Below are 20,554 nucleotides of genomic sequence, written 5' to 3'. Positions count from 1 at the left end.
AGAAATGTCCCCCGAAGTTTCTCCTGTCGGAAGCGTGGAGCGGACAGATTTGAACCTCCTGTTTACAGCTTATGACCGCACGAATATGTAAACAAACAATGTGCCCCATGGGGTTGGGCTTATGCTTTTCAGCTCTTTTTTGTGAACATATTCTTGCGACAGATGAAACCTTTGAGAAGAATTTCTGCCCTGTACTAGCTAATGCGCATGGTAATCGTCGTATGTTTTTTTTAGGCAGTCTTAGGAATGCATCGCTTGGTTCGTATCGGTAGCCAATCGATGAAATACGTCAATATGGCATAAAAAGGTGTGAAATACTACACACCTCCTTGTCCATGCAACTATCAACCTCCCCGTAACGTTAACATCTCCGTCTAAATCTGCCCACCTAAAACATACAAAACCGTCGTTGTGAAAGGGTAAACAGACGAGTACAACAGAAAAGGCGCCGTAGAATGTCTTTTACGATGAGCACTGAAAACATAGTCTTTCTGGGTGGTTTCATATTCAGTATGAGAAAGAGAGAGAGACAGAGAGAGAGAGAGAGAGAGAGAGAGAGAGAGAGAGAGAGAAGAAAAAGAAAGAAAGAAAAATAATCTGTATCCTCTCTTGAACCTCCCGAGACACCGGATTTTATTAATAAACATGCTTATTTTTATCATCCAAAATTGTTACTCGGCAGTGTTTATGTTTTGGTTCTGTTCGATGTTTCCTCTTTGGGTTTGGGATTCATTCGCTCTGGTCTGGTGGATGCACATGCACTTTGAAAACTCCGAAGACCCGTCGATCACATCCAGCCCATGTTCAAGGGAGACCTCTTCAGAGAAATCTGCTCAGTTGGTGGGTATAAAAGATGCGACAATAGTTGCTTCAAGTCTCACCGTGCTATAAGATCATTATTTTACAGCCTTTTACTCAAACGGTGCGAATATATTGGCTTTTTAAGGTTCAACGTATAGCCTAATATGCCCATAATCAGCTTCAACGATGGTTTGTTAAAAGAAACAATATCGAATGAATGATCATGCGATCAATTAGGTAGAAAATTTATCAGGAAATGCCTGTGATAACAATTATAAAAAATGATGCAGTTCAATAGCTTACCATTTACACCAAGTATTGTTACAAATTTCGGATGCCTTTATCAACTTATTTCTCTTTAAAATTTACTATTTTTTCACCATTGTTCTCTATTAGTGATCATCAGAGTGTCGAAGACCACAATGTTGTGCAAGGCTTTTCTTTCAGACATTGTATATCCTTCGAAATTTGTTCTACCATGAACTATGTCTGCTGAGCACATCGTGCGGAATATGCGCTCTTTAGCTGTTTGTAAAATGCTCCACAATAAGTTCATGTTGATGATGGTAGCGGAATGGATTGTATACTGTAGGCGTGTCCCTTCAAATACGTTTACCAACATCAGTCGGGTGTGTGTTGAGACACTATGGTGTCAGCGATGACGCTCTTGTCAACGGTGGACCCGTCGAATCATCCGCTTCCTTGTTGTCTGCGGCTCGTTGTTTGCAATGACTAATTAACCGTCATTATAGCAGCGTTGCCCGTTGAAGCATGGTACGCTGATGCAGACCCGCATCTTCTGCAGACGAAGCCAAAGTAGGAGCAAAGAAAGTCGCTTTAATTTTACAACAAATTTGCGTGAACGAACCCGCTCAATCTTACCTCAGCAAGCGTACAGAGCAACAGCATCTCAGTACAAAGCTAGTACGGAAGATGCTTACGTTCAGAGTTCATCGCAGTTCGTTGTCCGTGGGCTTGTTTTATTATTGCTCCCGACTTGATGTGAGTATAGTCGGGTTGTTCCAGAACTACAAAAAAGTTGTTGGAATCTCCTCCATCAACAGTAGGATGGCGTTACGTCGCTTCATTGCGTTTGTATGTGTACCCGCTGACTCGTGACCATGAGTTCAAAAATGTGCTTTATGTCCGGCCAGCAACAGACGGCACAGCCATCGAGCGATCAAACACTCACAGCCCCACACGTCCGTTACATAGATCGATTATGTCCTTGGACTTCCGCCAACGAAAAAAAAAATGGCACATCTACCCAGAAAAGGTTTGCTTGCCCGTTTGAATGGGAATCTTTTCGTTTTTGTCTTTACTGAAATGATTTCTCGGCCTCGATGTCTGTCCATGCTATAGATTGGAGCGCGAGACGAACCTTCGGCGTTGGACTTCCTTCCAACAGTCGGGTCGGCGTGTTTGAGCTTCAAGCCTATTTTTTGTCTGCCTCAAATGACGCGTTGGCTGGCTTCTTCGCGACCACATGTGCGAACACGTTGCGTAGTCCGTCTGAAATTAGCACGATGGATATTCCTTGAATAACCTTTGAACACAAAAACCGTTCAACGCAACATTAAACGTTTTTGCGACACTCACACAATCCCACGGCAAATAGCGCCACCAAATCTTGCCACACAGCGAGCGAGACAGTTTTTGTACATTGTTGGCATGATTTACGCGCTAACAATTTTTTTTTTTCATTTTTTATGTGTCCAAATAATTCTCCTGACCTAGAATGCGCTGGCTTTATTTTATACAGCCTGTACGTTCTTATAAGGTAGAAAAACAAATGCCTTTAGTATGTTGCGCATTTTTTATTGTTGCTTAAGTTTGTTCTTAAAATCTAATGTTAAATGCTACACGTCACAGCGATTATTCAATTCTTTAAATTTCAGTGTTGAAGACATTGTTTTTGGCTGTTCTGACATAAAAGTAAAAAAATCAGTAGATTATTATTAAATTATTACCAGATTATTAAATCATATAAACAGGTTAGATGCTCAGTGAAGATGTATTTTATGGTATTGTAATCTCGTTGAAAGTATTTCTTATTCGATTGCTCCGATTCGAGAAAGGCACACAATGTTACGCTTGTGTGAAAATTCTTATTGTCGAAGATGATTTCTTGTGGTGTATACCTGTTGGCACAGCTTGCGGTGCAGAAAGGCACCGAAAACTTTAACGGAGTATCAACAAGGTCAACTATCAACAATGCCAACCTATTTATAATATTCCAAACTCTATTTGAGGGCAGTTGTATGATTCTTAGTGAGAATTTTGCTTGCAATGCTTTCTGTTAAACATGGTTAGTGCTGTACTGGTGTGCGTGTAACAGATGCAGAAAACGAATCAGATGAAAACCTTATGTACAGGGTTGGAAGTTAAACACCATTGCAAACAGCATCCTTACAATGTTCAATGCGAAGAGTGTTGGTAATCGATTGCTCGGGATCTAGATCCCATGCAGACGCACACCACCATACTACTGCACACAGCATACCATTTGTTCTCTGAGACCGTATGTGTAGCACATAGACACATAGGGTCGACTTTACCCTTGGCAAGGATGCATTTTATTGGATTATGCTCAGGATACTGGTGAAGCTGTTGGGTGTTGTGTTGTTGGTTCGACATTGCTTGCCCAAAGACTAAAACAGGAGTAGAATGTTGTGTTGGCGTTGTATGTGTGAGCATGTGTACTGTGTACATCTCTGTATGTGTGTTAGAGTTACGCCGTGTTGCCACGTTGGTTTGCCATTTCCTGCATCCAGTATGAAGAAACGGCAAAGCAAACATGGACATTGGCAGAACATAATCACATTCGTTCTCGTTTTCCTTTGCACAAATATCGCATCGTCGGTTTCTACCACAGCACTGGCAAACGCAACAATAAGCGACCAGTAAAAGATGCATTCGAGAAGCAATGTTCTTTTAAGTTGCATGTGCAACGGTGGATTCCAGCCCGTCGTTGGCGAACGGAATCACTCGCAATCTCGGGACGAGCGGAACAGTTCATCTAGAGCTCGATCAATTAAAGGCGAGCGAGACCCTCGCTCGATGATTCTCGCAATATTCTCATCCATTTGTAGTGCACTCACGAACAGTCCTTGTTTTGTTTGTTGCTCCATTCAAACATGGGACGCACATGTGCCCGATTGCGAGCTGCATTGGCATCAATGCATCGCTGGCTTGCTTTCTCGCTCTCGCTATGTTTCGAACTCGCTCTCTCTCTCTCTCTCTCTCTCTCTCTCGCCCTTCCTGGTTCTTTCTCTCTTTCCCTCTGTCTGCTACGCACTATAACTTACTCTCTCCGATAGCGTACCCAAGAGACCACCGATGCATTGGCTGTAATTTTCATCACTTCCTTTTGTGGGCCCGCTTCGTTCGACCGGGCGTTCGTGCTTGTGTGCAGGGCCAGGGAAAAGAGATCCTTTCTATTTCCAGACGCAACGTTGCCGATGTTTTGCTGCAGCATGCGGCCCTTTCTTGCGGCACTTGCTTGCTGCGACAAATTAAGCATTGAGGAACATCGGGACAATCAACAACATAGTATAGTGTAATATTGCACTCACACAACCAAGCAAAAACGTGTTAACAGGCGATCTTTTCTTCTAAACACGCCCGCCGCTGCTCGTCCTTGTTCTACTGATCGGAGCATGGGTATGATTTATATTTTATTTACGTTAGGTTGCTACGCTTTCTTCTTTTTTCTCTTTTCATAGTTTCGATACTTCACTTGTACCAGTCTATTCCTGGTTTTGAATCACTGCTATTTTCCTGAAGCTAATATACAAACAATGTTTTATAAAGTGTTTATTATATATTTTTTGTGGGAATACGGTGCATTCTATGAACAAAATGTTTTGGTTTTTACTTCTATACCTTAGGCCTGCTCATATTGCTCATTTTGTACATTTATTTTACATAATTTTCGTTTCTGATTTCAAACAATGTCAATGTTGTTAGCGCAGAAGAAAACGAAGCTTAAAAGGGTCTTCCTTTTTTGTGTTGCTACTTTAGTCCGTTTTTTTTTACTTCTCTCGAATCCTCATTGTGCCCAGGATTTCGTTTCGGGTTTCAATCCTGTCTGAAGTTTGGTATGGATGGTATGGTTTGGCTGGTAGCTTTATCGACATCCGGAGCCTATCGTCAAGACTTTGCCGCCAGCAGTCCCTACCAGCAGCGGGAATGGAAGGTTTCTTCTCTAATGAGCTGGTACGAGAAATCGTTTCACCAACACTCCAAAAACTTGTCCCACATCGGTAGCACAAACGATATAGGATCCTGGCTGCAAAGAAACAAGTTTTTCCAGAGCCTCATTCAGCTGTAGAACAGCTGTTCTGCTGAAGCACAATGTTCCTGGTCCCTTTTTTATCGTGTGTCGTTTCTCACGGGAATCTTCCTTCTCTTTCCTTGTACTCACAAGGACCTCTCGAACGCCCAGCAAGAAACAGGCATAATGCGACGAAACATTTAGCATAAGTAAAAGTGACAAAGCCGTTCAACATCGTCAAACAAAGTTACACTCTTTCGAGCTACTGTACTTCGTCGTTGCCTCCCCTATGTTTATACGAATGTTTATACATGAACTACCAAAATGTATTATAATACATCTTATACTTCGGTTAAATGCACGATTAAACAACTAGCATGGATTAAGTTCAAATCTCAAATCGACTGATGTCCCATGCGCATGACTATAATGCAGCAAATAAATCAAAAATATTCCGCTATCAAAGCAAATTGCTGTATAAGATAAACCTAGGTTGAATGTGGTTGTTACATCAAGTAAGAATTTATTGTTGACGAACAGAAATTTGTTTTGTTTTCCTGAATAATAATCTATTCTCAGACGTCATATATTCACTTGTTTTTTTTTCATTATAGTGCTGCTTAATTGACTTGGTATTAACTTGGTATAAAGGTGCTGATCCGGTAGGAATGACTTATTATTATCACATTTCTAATTCATAGGCTCTTTGAATGATAGGATGATTTAGAAGAGATTTGTCACGATCTTGTAGGAGAGTAACACTGAGCATACTAAAAGATTATTATCAAAACTAATAAAATAACTCAAATTATCTATAAAAAAAAAATAAAACACAAAAAAACATTGCCATTAATATTAACTATAAGTAAAAAGAATATCTTCCTTTCAAAAATAAAACATCTTTTTTAAATGGATAAACAATAAGTTCCAGCTGTTTTTTGTTCATGCAGAACATTGGTGGTGCAAAATTACCTAAAAGTAAAAATTTTAGTTTTTTTTCATCTCGAAGCAACCGCAAATCTCGAAGCAAAGCTCAATAAAACACCTTTCGCTAACTTATGAAAATTAGCTTCTCATACAAAACACTAATGATCATAATCGAGCAAGAAAGAACACAACCGATACGATACGTTCAAGACGAAGCCAAAACACTCCACACGTTCTCTACACGTATGCGGAATCTGCCCATGTTTTGTGCAGTGCGTTTGATGATGGCCCAGCAATAATTCCAAACGAAAGGAAATTATACGATATTCGTGTTTTCTTTCGCCGTTGCGCATCTCTGTCTATCCTCTTGCAACGATTCTCGGTCACAAACGTGTGCAGGTTTTTGTTTTTCATTCTTCTCGAATCTTGCTCAAATCAGTCGTGTCTGGGTTCTTAATTTGGTTCTTTAGCTGCCTGCATCAATTTGGAGGTTCTTCTTTTTCCCGAGAACCGTTTTGCCTTCCACACTTTCGTACGCTTCCTTTATTCCTTTTCCAAACGATTTTAATCGAGTATTAGACAGGAAAGCAGATGATGCATACGAGAAGAGAAAGGTAAGCAGAGGTGAAGTAGCACAGCTCAACGAAAAAATAAAAAAATGAACGTAAAACAGGAATGGAAATAGAATGGAAAGTAAAAACTCACCTTTTGCTTGTTCCTGCTATACCATAATATCCACAGCCGGCATCATCAACAGCAGCATCCATTCTTGCTTCAGGAAAGTTTTATGGAGTTCGTTTTCAGAACCATTCTCTTTCACTGACACAGCACGAAAGCATATACGCAGCAGTGTGCTGGAATGGCGAGTGAAATGCCCCTCGAATGTAGCTCGTGTGCGACCAGTGACAGGCTGACCAGCACCATGTGACTTAAGCGAATGCTGAGCTGAAAAAAAATAAAAAAGTGTATAAGTTCTTTCCCCTTTCATCTTTGTCTGAGGTATCTAGTGAGACTGGATTGTTCGATCGACTTTCTAAAGCCAGCGGTACCAAGTTCTGGACGCCGTTTCAAAGTGTGCTCTCGATGAAATTAAAGAGGATGGATATGTTATGAGTGTAGCTTGAGCTTGAATATTACTTTAGTTCTATTGAAAGTAATGTTTTATTTTTTGTTTAACTATCACCAAACACAACTGCAGAACAGATATTGTAAAACAAACTTACTAATAGCATCTTTAACTCCTTATAGGCACTTTTCTTTACTTGACCCTTCAGCCTGCTTCAATCGTAAGCTTAACTCTGTTGGAACATTAGTTACATCGGTTAGAACGGCTATGGTGTTAGAACGAATGTGATTTGATTCAAATGATTAGTTTCCTCGCCCACCACACCTTAATTCCATTCGTTCTTACCGTGCCCCAGCTTATGACTTCGCTCAACTCCCCACGTCCGACGTTCTCTATTTGATGAACGCCAAAACTCCCGATGCGAGAATGAAGGGAAGTGGTGATTTTCATCGCATCGGAACAGAATATTCCTAGGCACGGACTTGTGCACGCTATTTATCTCGTTTCATTTGCCCAGTCGCTCTCGTACCATCCGATGCTTTTGTTGTTGATGGTTGCGCCTTAGCCTAGCCGCATAATGTAAGGTAACACAGAAAAAAAATCATCATTAAGCGAGCAAAAATCTCATCGCGCATGAAGCAAGCGTCGTTCACCCAGCAACACGCTCCCTTCACATAGTGCTGTGTCCAGGACGACATGTATAAGAACCAAATCGAATCTCACGCAGAGACCGATGAGCCAGCAGCTCTTAGAACGCTCAACCGCAGCTCAAATCGTTCTTGGGATGGTGGAGATTTTTTTCCGGTCGCATGGCCATTTAGGTGCTGCTCAAACATGACAGACATCTTGCCCTGCTTGCCCCCGATGCTAACTTTCCATCCCGGTAAAGCTAGTGCAAGCATGCCCATCACGAAAACATGGTGGAATGGAAAGCCGAAACGCAAAGTGTGGCCGCTGGTTGAGCTCTCTCTTGTCACAGAATCCGCAAAAAGCTAGCGAACTTTGCATGCTTTGAAAGCAACTACGGCACGGTCAGTGCTCCAGGCTCACCCTTTTAGCCTGCCATGACTCACATTTAACCGTTGCGGTTCCTAGCTGATGGGGCAGTGTTCTTGCAACCGGTCAAACTATGCCTATAGCAACTCGGACAAGCTTGTTATAGCGCCCTATAAACTATATTGTCGTTCTCGTCGCTCATACCTTAGGCTTAAAATGTGTTTTTTGTTGCTTTCTCCCGTCGTTAATCTTCTCGTATCGCGTTTCTAAGAGCTAGTTGGATGGATATATCATTGACATGGGCAGAACCTACCATGAAATAAAATGACCACAACAAGAGTTTCGATTGGAAACCTCAAAATCCATCACCACGGTGATTACTCGTACAGAGAGGATGGTATTGTAGTGCCAATAAAAGACCGCCAGTTTGCAAACAAAAGGATGGTGATGGTTACGCCTGGGTGTACGAAGTACCAACTATTAAAACAGAACACTCTACGAAGGTATGTAGATAAGCTTAACCATGTATTGGATTTAATTTTACTATACTTGCGCAACACATTGCACCAGTGAATCTAATTCTTGATTACAGTACTAACGATATGCAACATACTTGGTAGCGTATACTTGAGATATTTAATGTAACGACCAATTTTAACAAACCGTACCATTGCAAAGTTGTTGGTAGAATCTAATGAAAAGTAGTATGCTTTCAAATAAATGGATAAACTAATATTTTGATATATTTATCCACTTTATTGCAAAGCACGTACCCGTAGAGGTACAGACAGGATCTTACCAAGCCTTTATTTCCTTGAGAGTTTTTGCTTACCGGACAAGTTTGCTACCTGTTGGTTTCAGGAGTAAGACCCTCATTCTTGTGGCTGAAACTTTTCGGAAGATTCTTGCTCCATGCTTCCTTTATTTTTTGACCCTATTTCATTTGACCATAAAGAGAACATAGCCATACGAATGTGTTACCTTGGTACAGGTAGAAAGAAGTATGTGTAGTAATAGTAGCATAGCGTACGGGTATAAAAAGCATTGGTCAGGATTAGTTTTGTTTCGTACAGTCCTTAGATTTGCTGCTAAGATTTGCTTCAAGTTTGTGATGCAATTGGGAGTTCAAATGGTACAAATTTGAACGACCATGCTCAATGATTCATTTCTCCCTGAGCTGGTTGATGAGTCATAACATTCGCACCGTACTTTTTGGTGCCATTTCGATAGCGTCATGTTAACGAAAAAATGAAAGGATTGCAGACATACATACAATTCCGTACCTATAGAAAACAACCTTCATTTGATCGTGCAGCAGTTCTTGCCGGGCGGAGAAATGTCCACACATTCCAAGAGAGTTCAAGTTCACAAGAATCAACCGCACGACTTCTCTAGAGCGTTGGGGGACCATATCGTTAAAGACGATCAAGCAACGCAGAGAAGCTCAGATCATTTACTTCAGACAAAGAGCGCTTGCGATGGCGATTCGTTGAAATAGTGGCTCGAACCGAAACGAAGCGAATTGAATCTCTGGAGGGAAAGGTAGTTTAATATGTTGGCCTCGCGCGGTGGAAACCTCTGGGATTGCAGTCGATGCCTTGTTAAATAAAATCCCATCTCGAGGATCCAGCGAAGCAACGGCGGGCATAAACCTGTTTTTCTTATCCTTCACACTTGCCCACCCCGTTCAGTGCGTGCCGGTCGATGGCGCAGGATCCTGCGGTGTACGAGATGGAACCACAACATCGTGTCGGAAGAGAAATAACCCAAAAGAACACATTCACCTCTGGCGAAGAGCTAGAATCTTTGTTGGTTTTATTTAGCAGAAACATGGAAGGAAGAAGAAGTGTTATTTTTTTGTTGATGTTGTCCTTTTCCTACCTTAGGCAGGAAGCACAAACGATACAAGAACACGTCCGTAGTGTGGTGCAGAAGAAGTGTATGAGCTTCAGTATCTACAAAGGTATAGCCACACTCAGAGAATCTGAAAAAAAGAGAAAGCAAAACCTCACAGCAAGAACCAGAATTTCCATGGCATCGCGATTAAAAAAATACTTCTTTGAATTCGAGCTGGGAAGGTCTCGTAGTTCTATAGAATTGGTTGCATCCTCAAAATACAGGTATTTTCATAATGAATCAAAGACCTACCCTAAGAACTGGCAACTAACGGCCAACGGGTAGGAGTCAGTTGTCGTTGATGCAGGCCTATCTGGACCGAGCATGGTTAAGGACGAAGAGTTGAGGTGCATCTGCTGGTATGCTTGCTGGCCTTATGCCTTATTGTACCTTCGGTTTTTCAAGGTTGAGTGTGTGAGTGAATCTTATCGAATGTGTGCCATTAGATCACAAAATAGACTGTAGATTCCATTTCTACCTGCTGTTTATGGTTTAGGTACCAATGTAGCCAAGAAAACATGAGGACATACCAAAATCATCCATGTGTAGCTCTAACAATGGCTTGAAAAGAACCAAGAACATTTTCGACGTATAAGAAATTTTAAACTTAGATGATATGTGGAATATTTAAAACTCATTCCAAAATGTCACATACATTTCTGTTCTTATATTATTGTTATAATAATCTCAATAAAGTTTTCCTACATGGAATTATTTGTGTCATAAAATCATTTGTAGTACATTAAAATGTACAGGCGATCGCGAACAACATTTACGTATGATTGAGATTTAAGTAAATGAGGCGTAAAATGTTGAACCTCGATTACTTTCCAGTTTTATACAGTTTTAAAGTATCATTGGAAAAATTTCTTTCATTTTCATGATGTATACCCATCAAGGATGGAATGCTCTACCTACAATATTCAACTCAGACCGGTTAACATTTAAGTTAACCACGTGCACGTCTTGGTTTCAAATCTCGATTGTACCAAGAAGTCAGTTCTTTTGGATAGGAAACTCAATACAGCAGAGGCTTAGCTAGACTAGAGTATGAGCAACAATCACACGATGCAGTGATAATTATGAAGTCTTTGTTCTTGAAGGGTTCAGGACAGAAATTGAGATTTTATGTTATAGTTTGGAAAAGTTGGTGCTAAAATCGAATAGTAACATTTCTTCTCACTCACACCTTGTGCCATCTCTTTTCACTGTCTGACATTAAAGTTCTCTCTCATGGTAGGAGCATGTTGGAGAAGTACAATACTCACCTGTACGTAGCTTTGTTGTCGAACTCACTCGCTAGTGCAGTTTGCCGACGGAAATGAGAGTAAAAATGTAACCTTCTCTCGCGTTGATTTTTCTCCCCATCGACGATCTCTTTTCGTTGCGATGGGTGCCGTTGGAGTGAGCGAGCAAAACGTGAACCGAGAGACAGAGAGCCTTGACTTGTTCTCACCATTTTACCACGAATCGCATGCTCACTCTCACGGCCCATCTGTTCATTTCGTTCCAAGACTCTTCTCAGCCGTTCCGTTCATTCACTTGAATTTAGTACGCGAAGCAAGCTGCCGGTCGCCGATCGAAGTTCCCTGGGCCGTTTCGCACGAAAAATCCCCATTGGTTCCTTCGTTTCGCGTTATCCGTTTCCATTCGTTAGGCATTTTGTTTTTCGCGAAACAATAAGCAAAGCAGAACGTGTGTTGTACCCATTTGTTAGTGTGCTAGTTTTTCTCGTACTTCCCGTGTCCTGCTGCTGTCAACGTTAAGCGAAACAGCGCTTCGCATCGATCTCAACCCGATCTCCCGAGCAGGAAAAGGCTTCAGTTTTAAACGTAACCGAATAAAAAAAATAATATCGGACTGCCGAGCGCACGTGTACGCGTTATCGGTCGTTGTTCGTACGTGCATTTAAAGTGTTATTTGGTGCATGTGTGTATCGTCGTGCATGCCTGGGAAAATATGTGTCTTTGCAAAGTTACGGTGAAACGGAAGGGCTTCGAAAAGCCAGATAAAGCGACATCAAGCCATTAGTGGAGAAATATAACAAATATTAAAAAATGGTACCCATTACTAACAATTGCTCGCCATCTTTTTCAACCACAAGGAAGAAGAGTTCTAACGCGTGAAAATACAAAAAGGCTACGTAGTGAAGGAGCTAAGCATACTAGAACAAAGTCGACGAACCAACAAAATTAGATGCGCTCGTGGCGTATGTGTGTGTATGTGTATGTAGAGTGATCGTCTTTCCATTGGTGCTAATTAAGTAGGCTCCGTTGTTGCTATCGGTGTGTTTTTGCGGTTTTGTTTCACATCGTTGAAAGCAAAACGCTTTGTTGTCACGTGTTGTGTGCAAAACCGAATACTTAGAAGGAAAATATAGTACAAAAATCCTTATTTCGTTCAATCGCATAGAGTACGACTAGGGTCGCATTTTATCAAAAACACAAGCGTTCAAAAGGCGAAGCAAACAGTGTGATAAATCTCCAGTGTAAACGTTATTCTACGTCATACGATACGAAAACGAATCGGATGCAGCGCAAAAGTAAACCGTCACTTCCATTCTATCTAAGGTAGTGGAAACAGTGAGCAAAGTATTTGGCAGCAGCAAGCTCCAGCACCAACAAGGCCGTCAGCAGTATTGTAACAAAGCTTGGATATCTTAGTCCACCATCTTCCGGGATAAAGATTGTCATCGTTATTCCTGGATAGCTACATCAAGCGAAAGTGTGGAAAAGAAGCGAGAGCAAGACAACAGACCCAAAAGACAGCTAAATGGAAGTAGCACGAAAAAGGTAATTGTTTGCATCCTATCGGTTGTATGACAATAATGGTATGAATTGAAAAACTGACTGGAGTCCTAATGCAATATACTCATACGAAGGGTTGTTGTATTGGTTAAATCAGAATCGTAGCGTCACAGTGCCGTTGATTAGAGACTAGCGACGAATAGATAAACAAAATGAAAGGTGTCGAGCAAAAGGAAGCAAAAGGAAAATGGCTCAACTTGAGCTGTGGCCCTGTTTGAAACTTCGAATGGCACACATACCCATCACGAAACTAGTAGTTGTTGGCCGAATTGTCTGATATGATTGTCACAGATAGGACGAAGCCCATTTCGGGGCAACGATCGGATTGTGATGATCGATCGTTCAGGCATTCTGAGCGTAGTTTTGTTTAATTTCCCTGATTACGGCCTAGCCTTGTTTGCTATGCTGGTGATAAAGAGAAATAATGTCAAACAAACCAGAACAAACCAAATTCACCTTGGCGGCTAGGGCGTTAATTGTGAACAAGGGTACAGACTTGCGCTTTCGTTGCGTTCTAGCTTCTGCTATCATTCCCATTGATAAGCACCAGAACCATTATCAGCGTCGTTCTGGGAAGTTGGACGTCACAGGTATGTGCTGGCTTGGCTGGGCAAAACATGTCTGAACGCTGTGCTGGTGTGAGAATCGATAAGATGGTGCAATGGCGGAAGAATGCGGTTGTTGGTCCGGGGTGGTGTTTATCATTTGCTTTTCCCACACTAGTCACGCGTTTGCTGGGAAAATTACAGAATAGCAAGTAAGCTGGAAACGCCACAACAAGCGAATCGATTGATCGCAAAACTGTAGTGAGGTGTATTCATAATTGCCGATGAGACTTTAATGCGTTACACATTTGTTAAATTTGCTTTGTTAGCTCTGCATTGATGGAAATGTATAGTGCAGTAACCAATCCTTTCCGACGAAAAAGCTTTTCAGGATTTCAGTTTCTGGTGAACTTTGTGTTTGGTTATGCTAAGGATGCGATTGCACAATCGTCTGTCCCTCGACTTAGAACACGTACGTAGTACTGAATATTAGGAAGAGGTTGTTGTATGATTGTTGAAACCGTTTTAAACGCTTCCATCCATTTGCGCTATGCTCACTATCAGGGGTACCGATAAGCCCACTGACACGACTCAGCGAAACCCCTCAAGTGTAAATATGACAGCTGGTAATGGTGTCGTACAAATCGCCCTTTGCTGCCGGCTTCTCTTCGGTCGACCGAGTCGTGCAGGCCTCGGTTAATGTTGCCGCTACTCCATTCGATGACAACACAGGGAAGTCAGCACCAACAATGCAACGAAACTGATGCATGCGCTGCTACAAACAGGGATCAAACGGGAAAACATACAGAAGGGTACACGCCACGCAATGAGCAAATGGATCAGAGTAACGATAAAATGCTGCCATACGTAGTTTAGTGGCGCGGCGATGATGGCTGCTGTAGTTGAACGTCCCTTCGCAACTCGTTGAGTCGAAAAGGATATTTTTTATGCGTCATCCTCAAAAAACGAGTTTCCAGATTTGCCTCACATGGCATGCATGGTATGTGATGTTTTCAAACTAAACTGCATGCACTCCCGACAGAGCGCGTGTGTTTACCCTCTGTCCCGATCGTAAATCGGACAATGGCCTTTGCACGTACCGCGTATGTCTGTCCCTTGAAGTGAAAGGCAAGTCAAGCTATCCGGACTGCAGACCGAACGAGCGAAAGGATTAGCTAATTAGAGGGTCGTAAAACCGTACGAATGCATATACACTCATGCAAAGCGTTTGCATTATGAGTAATGCTGAACTTATCGTGTGTTGGCAAACATGTGCCAAGTACTGCTACCCGGTTGCCTGTATACCGTCACCGTTTGGCTCCGTCTGGAAGCGAGACAGTTGCAAACTGCCGGAAAGTGTCATAGTTCCTTCTTGGAAGCAGCATCAGCAGCTATATCGCAGCGCCGCCGTAAACCATGCTTTCCAAGGGTGTGGGGTTTCCCGTCACACTCATCGTACACGAATAGCGAACAGACTGATAATTTCGGGTGCGCGATCAATTCTATTTTCATTTCCGGAAACTGTTTTAAAATATCACATTCGCCATCATTTAATTTCCGAGGAAAATTCTCTTAAGTCTATCTGGTTCGTCATCGGACTAGCTGTTTGGCTCGACCCGGGGAAAAGTCAAGCACGACACGCCATGAGTCACACGCCAGCGCAGTCATGAACTGTTTTTTTTTGCAATGTGCGCCCTCCATGAGTAGTGCACCAAAGTGTGCAACCATTTGCAAACATAACATATATCTACGGCCATAAGGAGTAGGAGAGACCCCGATAGGTTGACGCTGCTATAGTAAGTGAATTGGGTCCAAGTACCGCGACAACTGACGCGTATCCCGAATTCATCGATGCAAGGCTTGGGGTTGGGCGAAACCAACGTCTTTCAGCTGCTCGGCGGACAGAGCCACGTGCTTTTCGCGCTTTCTTGAGTTCGGATGTGTTGCGGATATATGAGTGTTGCAGTGCGAGATGCAGTTCGCCGGGAGAGGAAGGAGGGCAGGGCTACGTTTACTACGCGAGTTTATGATTTTTCGCGCACGATCGATGGACAAAGAAATTTATTTTGAAACTGTGAAGCCCAGCAGACTGCGTGGTGGAGACGATAGCAGCCAGTAGCGGTAGCCGACAGCCAACTGCAGTCATGCGCAGGAACTGACCACCCAACCAAATGAAATCAAATCCAACAAATCCACCCAGCCATAGTACTCGGTGTAGCAGAGCAGATTTCCTTATATATCCTATCTCGCTCCGGTGCTAGCAGTGCTTACTTGCCATGTCTCCACCGTGAAATGGCGCGGATTTCGCTCAAATCATTCAAGTGTGTGAAGCTTTTCGGTACGCGAATTTCAATTGCCAGCGCCTAGTACTGGCTGGCTGGCGAGTGTTGAAAGGGAAATATTGCACCCCGTTTCGGTCGTCCGGATTTGTTTGGCGGTAGTGGAGCATCTTTTTCAACAGCAGTACATTTTTACGCATCCCACCCTTTTCGATCGACGTTGCTCCGCAGCAGCAGAGGCCTTATCGTTGGTTTCAGCCGGGCATAAACGCAAATGCGTGAGTCGAAAGCAAAACGCATGTGAAGAAAAACAAAACAGCTTTCCAATAAAAAGTCGCATCTCTCCAATGCAACGGATGAATGGATGGGTGAACGCTAGGTCTGGGGGTACATCGAGATATCGCAATAAGATCGAGGTGATTGACTCTTACAGAGATTGGCAGACGGGTGGGTGGGTAAGTGCATCATATTGTGGCGAGAATTAGGGAAGATCTACCCCAATCAAGTGCGCCGAATGAGCAATAACACTAAGACAACAACGACAACTGCTATGTTCAGGCGCCCGCATGCGTCAGGCATACCTCTCCCATGGGTTCACCGTGCGTTATACATAGCACTCTGCACTGAGCCGAGTAAGTTCCGGCTTTAACCGGAGTGTATGAGCTCATCTCCCACGGGGCAATGAACGAATATAGCACCAGAACTGAACCCCCGCATGTAGTTATGATGGCGGTGGCATTAACAAACGAGAACGAGAAGACTTTACACCATGTGGGAGGGCGTCGTTCTGTGTAGCTCTTCAATTTAATCCATCCGGGTGTGGAGTATTCTCTCGTGCTGTGCGTTAATTTCTTACATTGACGTCTGCAAGCTACGGATCGCGGTGGTAGTGCAGGGAGAAGCTCATGTAAATATGCTGCCACGTGGTTTAGCGAGTATTCCGATTCCCACGTGAGCGATATTACGCTTCAAACCGCCTCTCCGAGAACACACAGAAACCGGCTGTGGTAAAGAACCTGTCACAACCTTGTCCGTGCATTGCCAGCACCCTTGGATCGTAAAAGACCAAATGCACTACACTGTGTGGCGGTGGCATGCGTAGAGAAGATCGCTGTGTTGGTGGTAAAGATACTACTTTGCTTCTAAATTTGGAAATCATCTTTTTCCTGTGTGCGCACAGTGCACACGCATGGGAGGCACCTATTATCCGCTATCCTCGCTCGGTCGACATTTAAGATGATTCTGCGTTACGTGGGTCTTCCAGGAGACGGACGCCCTTTGCGCTGGAGATTCTGAGCCACGTGTAACACATTATAACTGCTTGTGGTCTGGCCAAGGTCGCTGCAGGCAAAAATTTACTGAATGAGAGAGTGACGTAGCGGTGGTGAGCACGTGACGTAATATCTGCTCGAAACCGTTCAATACAATGCTGAATAAAGTGTGAAGATAATTATTCGCCGCAAGACGGATCATTCTAAGAGATTTGTAAATGGTCGATTTTGTTTGCCATCTTTTTGTTTAACCCTGACGTTGTCTTCTCGAGATATTCCACTCGTTTGTCAAACAAGCTTGATTATATCTCGCGCTTCGTCATATCGCATACCCTCGGTCAGTTCATCGCAAAGGCCGCCTCTCTCGTGCTGCTGAATGGAGCTTGGAAATGGATTCATCTTGCTAAGCGATTCAAGGTGATCAAGTACGACTGCGGCAACGACCACCGCAGACGACGGACTATTCTTCTTAGTTGGTCATTGTCTGTCTGTGACGTTTTTGTCGCGTTGGTTTCGTGTGTGGTTTCCATCCAACACAAAAAAAAACTCTTTTGTCGAAAACATCAGGGTCACCTTAAGCTGCTCCTCGAGGCTATTGTGGTGTTCCAGCTGCTGAGGGGATGCCGATAATTATCCATCGCATCACTTCCGTGCGAGTGGTTTTGGGGGTTTGAATCAAACTATTCGATATATATCCATTTAAGTGGTGTTTATACTGTTCATCTTGCAACTGTCCGATAGATTGATTGAAATTGTAACGCTTCAAACAGCCAATTCGATAAATAAAGCTCCTACCTTCGCACCACGACCTAAAAGTGCGCTTCCCCTGGCCGGTTCAGGGTAAAGGTTTGCTGCCAGTCTCATGCCATTTCACCCCAAACTGGATGCAACTAGCAGAAACCGCATGTACACGGTTCGTGCGGCTGGGAAGGAAGTGATATAGGTTTCACAATTGAACAAAAGTTTCCAATGAATAATTTGAGATAATGTGTGATTATCGTATTTTCAGACGTCGAAACGCAACCAGCAGATCCATCCTCCCTCCCTTCGTTTGCTTGCCACCGTTCGCTTTGGACGTATGATGGAGTCGGTGTGCGTTGGTGTGTGGTGTTCCGGACTTATGATGCTACCGCGTGTTTGTCGATGCGCGCACTACCCTGCGGGTTTGCGGGTTCGGTAGCTCCGGCGTGGTAAATGGTATCGAAAATAATATGCGTTACACATGTTGCCTCTTTTGATGCCATTTTTGATGGTTTTTGCACTCGCACCCAACCCAACGCACTAGCGCCTCTCTCCCGCTTGCTTCTGCGCAAGGGCTGCGGCGGTGTGTGGTATCAGTTGGTTCGGGTGGGTTGGTTCGATCCCCTCGGCTGGGTTCAATCCGGGTGGGTTTGTGGTAGTTTGTCGAAATCGACCTCCGTCTACATTGGGAATGATACGGAAGACGGTCACGATCACGATCACGATCGCTAGAACGGAACCGATTCGTGCCAGTGAGAAAAGGTGAGTCCCCGGTAAAAGTTGTGCGAACTTGGTTCCAAAGCGGACAGATGCAGCCGTCTTCTCCAGCCCAAGGTTCGCCAGTTCTTTTGCCGCGACCGTCGCAGGCGCATTGTTGTGACGGGGGGAGGTGTGGGGAGAAGTTTTGTTGTTTCGGTCTTTTGACTATAGAGTTTTGTGTTTTTTGTGCTTGTTGAAATCCAGCGAGGGAAACGTTCTAAATGGTGTTCCAGCTCGTGAACTCCGAGGAGAACGGTCCTGCGCACTGGTGAGTTTGAATTTTGGATGTTAGTATACCGTGTCCGTGTTGGGGGGCTTTTTGTTTTGTTGTAGTTGTTGCTTTGTTGCCACTAGTGATGATGCTGCTGCCCTTCAGCTGCTGTGCACGTTGCCTTCCGATGCGAGCGAGAGAGCGCGTCAGTGTTCCGTACCGTTTCAGTTCACTAGCATGAAGCGAAATCTGAATCGCACTGAACGCAAAACACACATACACACATATTTACACACATGTTGAAAAGATGATACAGGCTGGTAAGCGGCAGCCTCAGGAGGGAGTTTGGGCCATTCACGTACACATTGCACACTGAGAGACCCGAATAGTAGCGAGACAGCTCAATTCCGTCAGTGTAGGGCCTAGGCCGAGTATACCAGGAACAGTAGTAGCGCATGGTTTAGCTACCAGAGCTGTGTAGAGTCGGAAAGGAGGAAGATCAAGTCATCTACGATCTTCTCCCCGAAGTTGGCCATGGCTGGCATGGAAAATAGTCAAGGTTCGGTGTTCAGTTCACGTTTCACTGCATTGAAAACAATATACATAAAACCGTAAGAGCGGCTCGGAGTATGGTGCCCCTGTTGCTGCCGGTGGTGGTAGTGTGTGCATGCTTCGGATCGATTGATCTCTCGAATGGATTTGTATGCTACGACAACCGGCTCTTGTTTTTCACCGCTCTGCCGGAACCCGAGACAGACCATAGCGCTATAGTGTGGCCGTGTACAGACGCGCCAGCCTCTCAGTCGTGTCGAAATGCGCAGCGACCAAAGCAACGAACAGCAGCAGCAACGCGTGCGATGCTCGTATGTCCGTCCTGGTCAGCTGGTCATCGGGAATTGAGCTCACGGCATCCGTCGCGTCGTGTGTTGTGTTTTGTACAGCGCACTAACTCTAATTCGCGAAGATGGGTTGCTGGTGTGCGCCAGGTGCTTCCTATCGTCATCTGAACTATTGGTTGCTTCGCTGTCCCAGTTTTGAGCAATTCGGAGTAAGCCAAGCATACTCCTACGAAAGGGAAATTTAGAAGCATTGGGATTGGGAGGTTTACTACATCTCTTTTTTTTTACGAAACATCAACGATGTTTAGGCTGAAAATTGTATTTCTGTCCCTGAGTGCTAATGGCAGGTAAGGGCAGTGATGATCGCAAAGCTCTGTTCTTGTTTCTAGATCTCATGAATGTTGAAGGTTACATGAGCGGCTTGATCTTTTCAATTTTAGCATTTTAATTAGAAGGGAGAGGGCAAAAGAAAATATACACTATCGACCTGTCCTCCACAGATCATCTCGTGCGTCTTGAAACAAAATTTTCCCTACTCCAGAAGTTTGCCAGATGAAGATCTGCAAACGTATCGTTGAAGAATCTACAAAGGAAGAAGTGTGAAATATTTAAAACGCATTCAAATGGAAATGACGTGATCGCTTGCCATGCTACCGGCAGATAGTTGAATAAACATGGGTGACTTAGCGGTGGCAACAATCTGCTATACAGGCACTCCGAAGGGTCAATCGTAATAGGTCCAGACATATTTGCTTGTACTGTCTGTGCGACTGTCTTGGTGTGGGTTCTGCGATGGTCACCAGGAATCATATTATTTGGTTTATGTATATCTATAATCTAATAATTAATATCAGCGTGTAAGTGTTTGTCTCTGTTTATTAAATATCTGTTGTTGTGGTGTAATACACTTAAAATCGCTATGCAATTATTAAAGTTTTGAAGCGTTGTGTCCAAGATTAGCGTACATTCGTTCTTGTCCAGCTCATGCTTGAAGCCGATTACTTGCAGACAGTACTTGAACAGAAAAGTTCAATGGACTTGAATGGCCGGCAAAGCCGCAAGATCAAACCAGCTGTGCGTTCCTCTCAGAACTGTGGGTTCGTTTGAACTTCCTTGTATGTGTGTTTGTATACGTATACG

The 20,554-nt window shown here is 43.6% G+C and overlaps 1 protein-coding gene across 4 annotated transcripts in view; it reads left to right on the top strand.

Moving 5' to 3' along the window:
- The window catches only part of LOC120954836 (protein gustavus), a 111,784-nt gene that overhangs the window by 75,154 nt on the left and 16,076 nt on the right, over nucleotides 1-20,554 (top strand). Inside the window, exon 1 of one of the 4 annotated variants that reach the window (XM_040375077.2) lies at nucleotides 11,492-12,754. The exons of the other annotated variants lie outside the window; for them this stretch is intronic. Coding sequence (XP_040231011.1) covers nucleotides 12,735-12,754 — 20 coding nt within the window. The 5' untranslated portion in view covers nucleotides 11,492-12,734. Of the gene's footprint in view, nucleotides 1-11,491; nucleotides 12,755-20,554 lie in introns of those variants that run through there. 4 annotated transcript variants of the gene reach the window in all.

Source organism: Anopheles coluzzii, chromosome 3 (assembly GCF_943734685.1).
Source record: "Anopheles coluzzii chromosome 3, AcolN3, whole genome shotgun sequence".
Taxonomy (NCBI): Eukaryota; Metazoa; Arthropoda; class Insecta; order Diptera; family Culicidae; genus Anopheles; species Anopheles coluzzii.
Note: the sequence above shows the minus strand (reverse complement) of the source record. Positions and strands in the feature narration are given on the sequence as shown.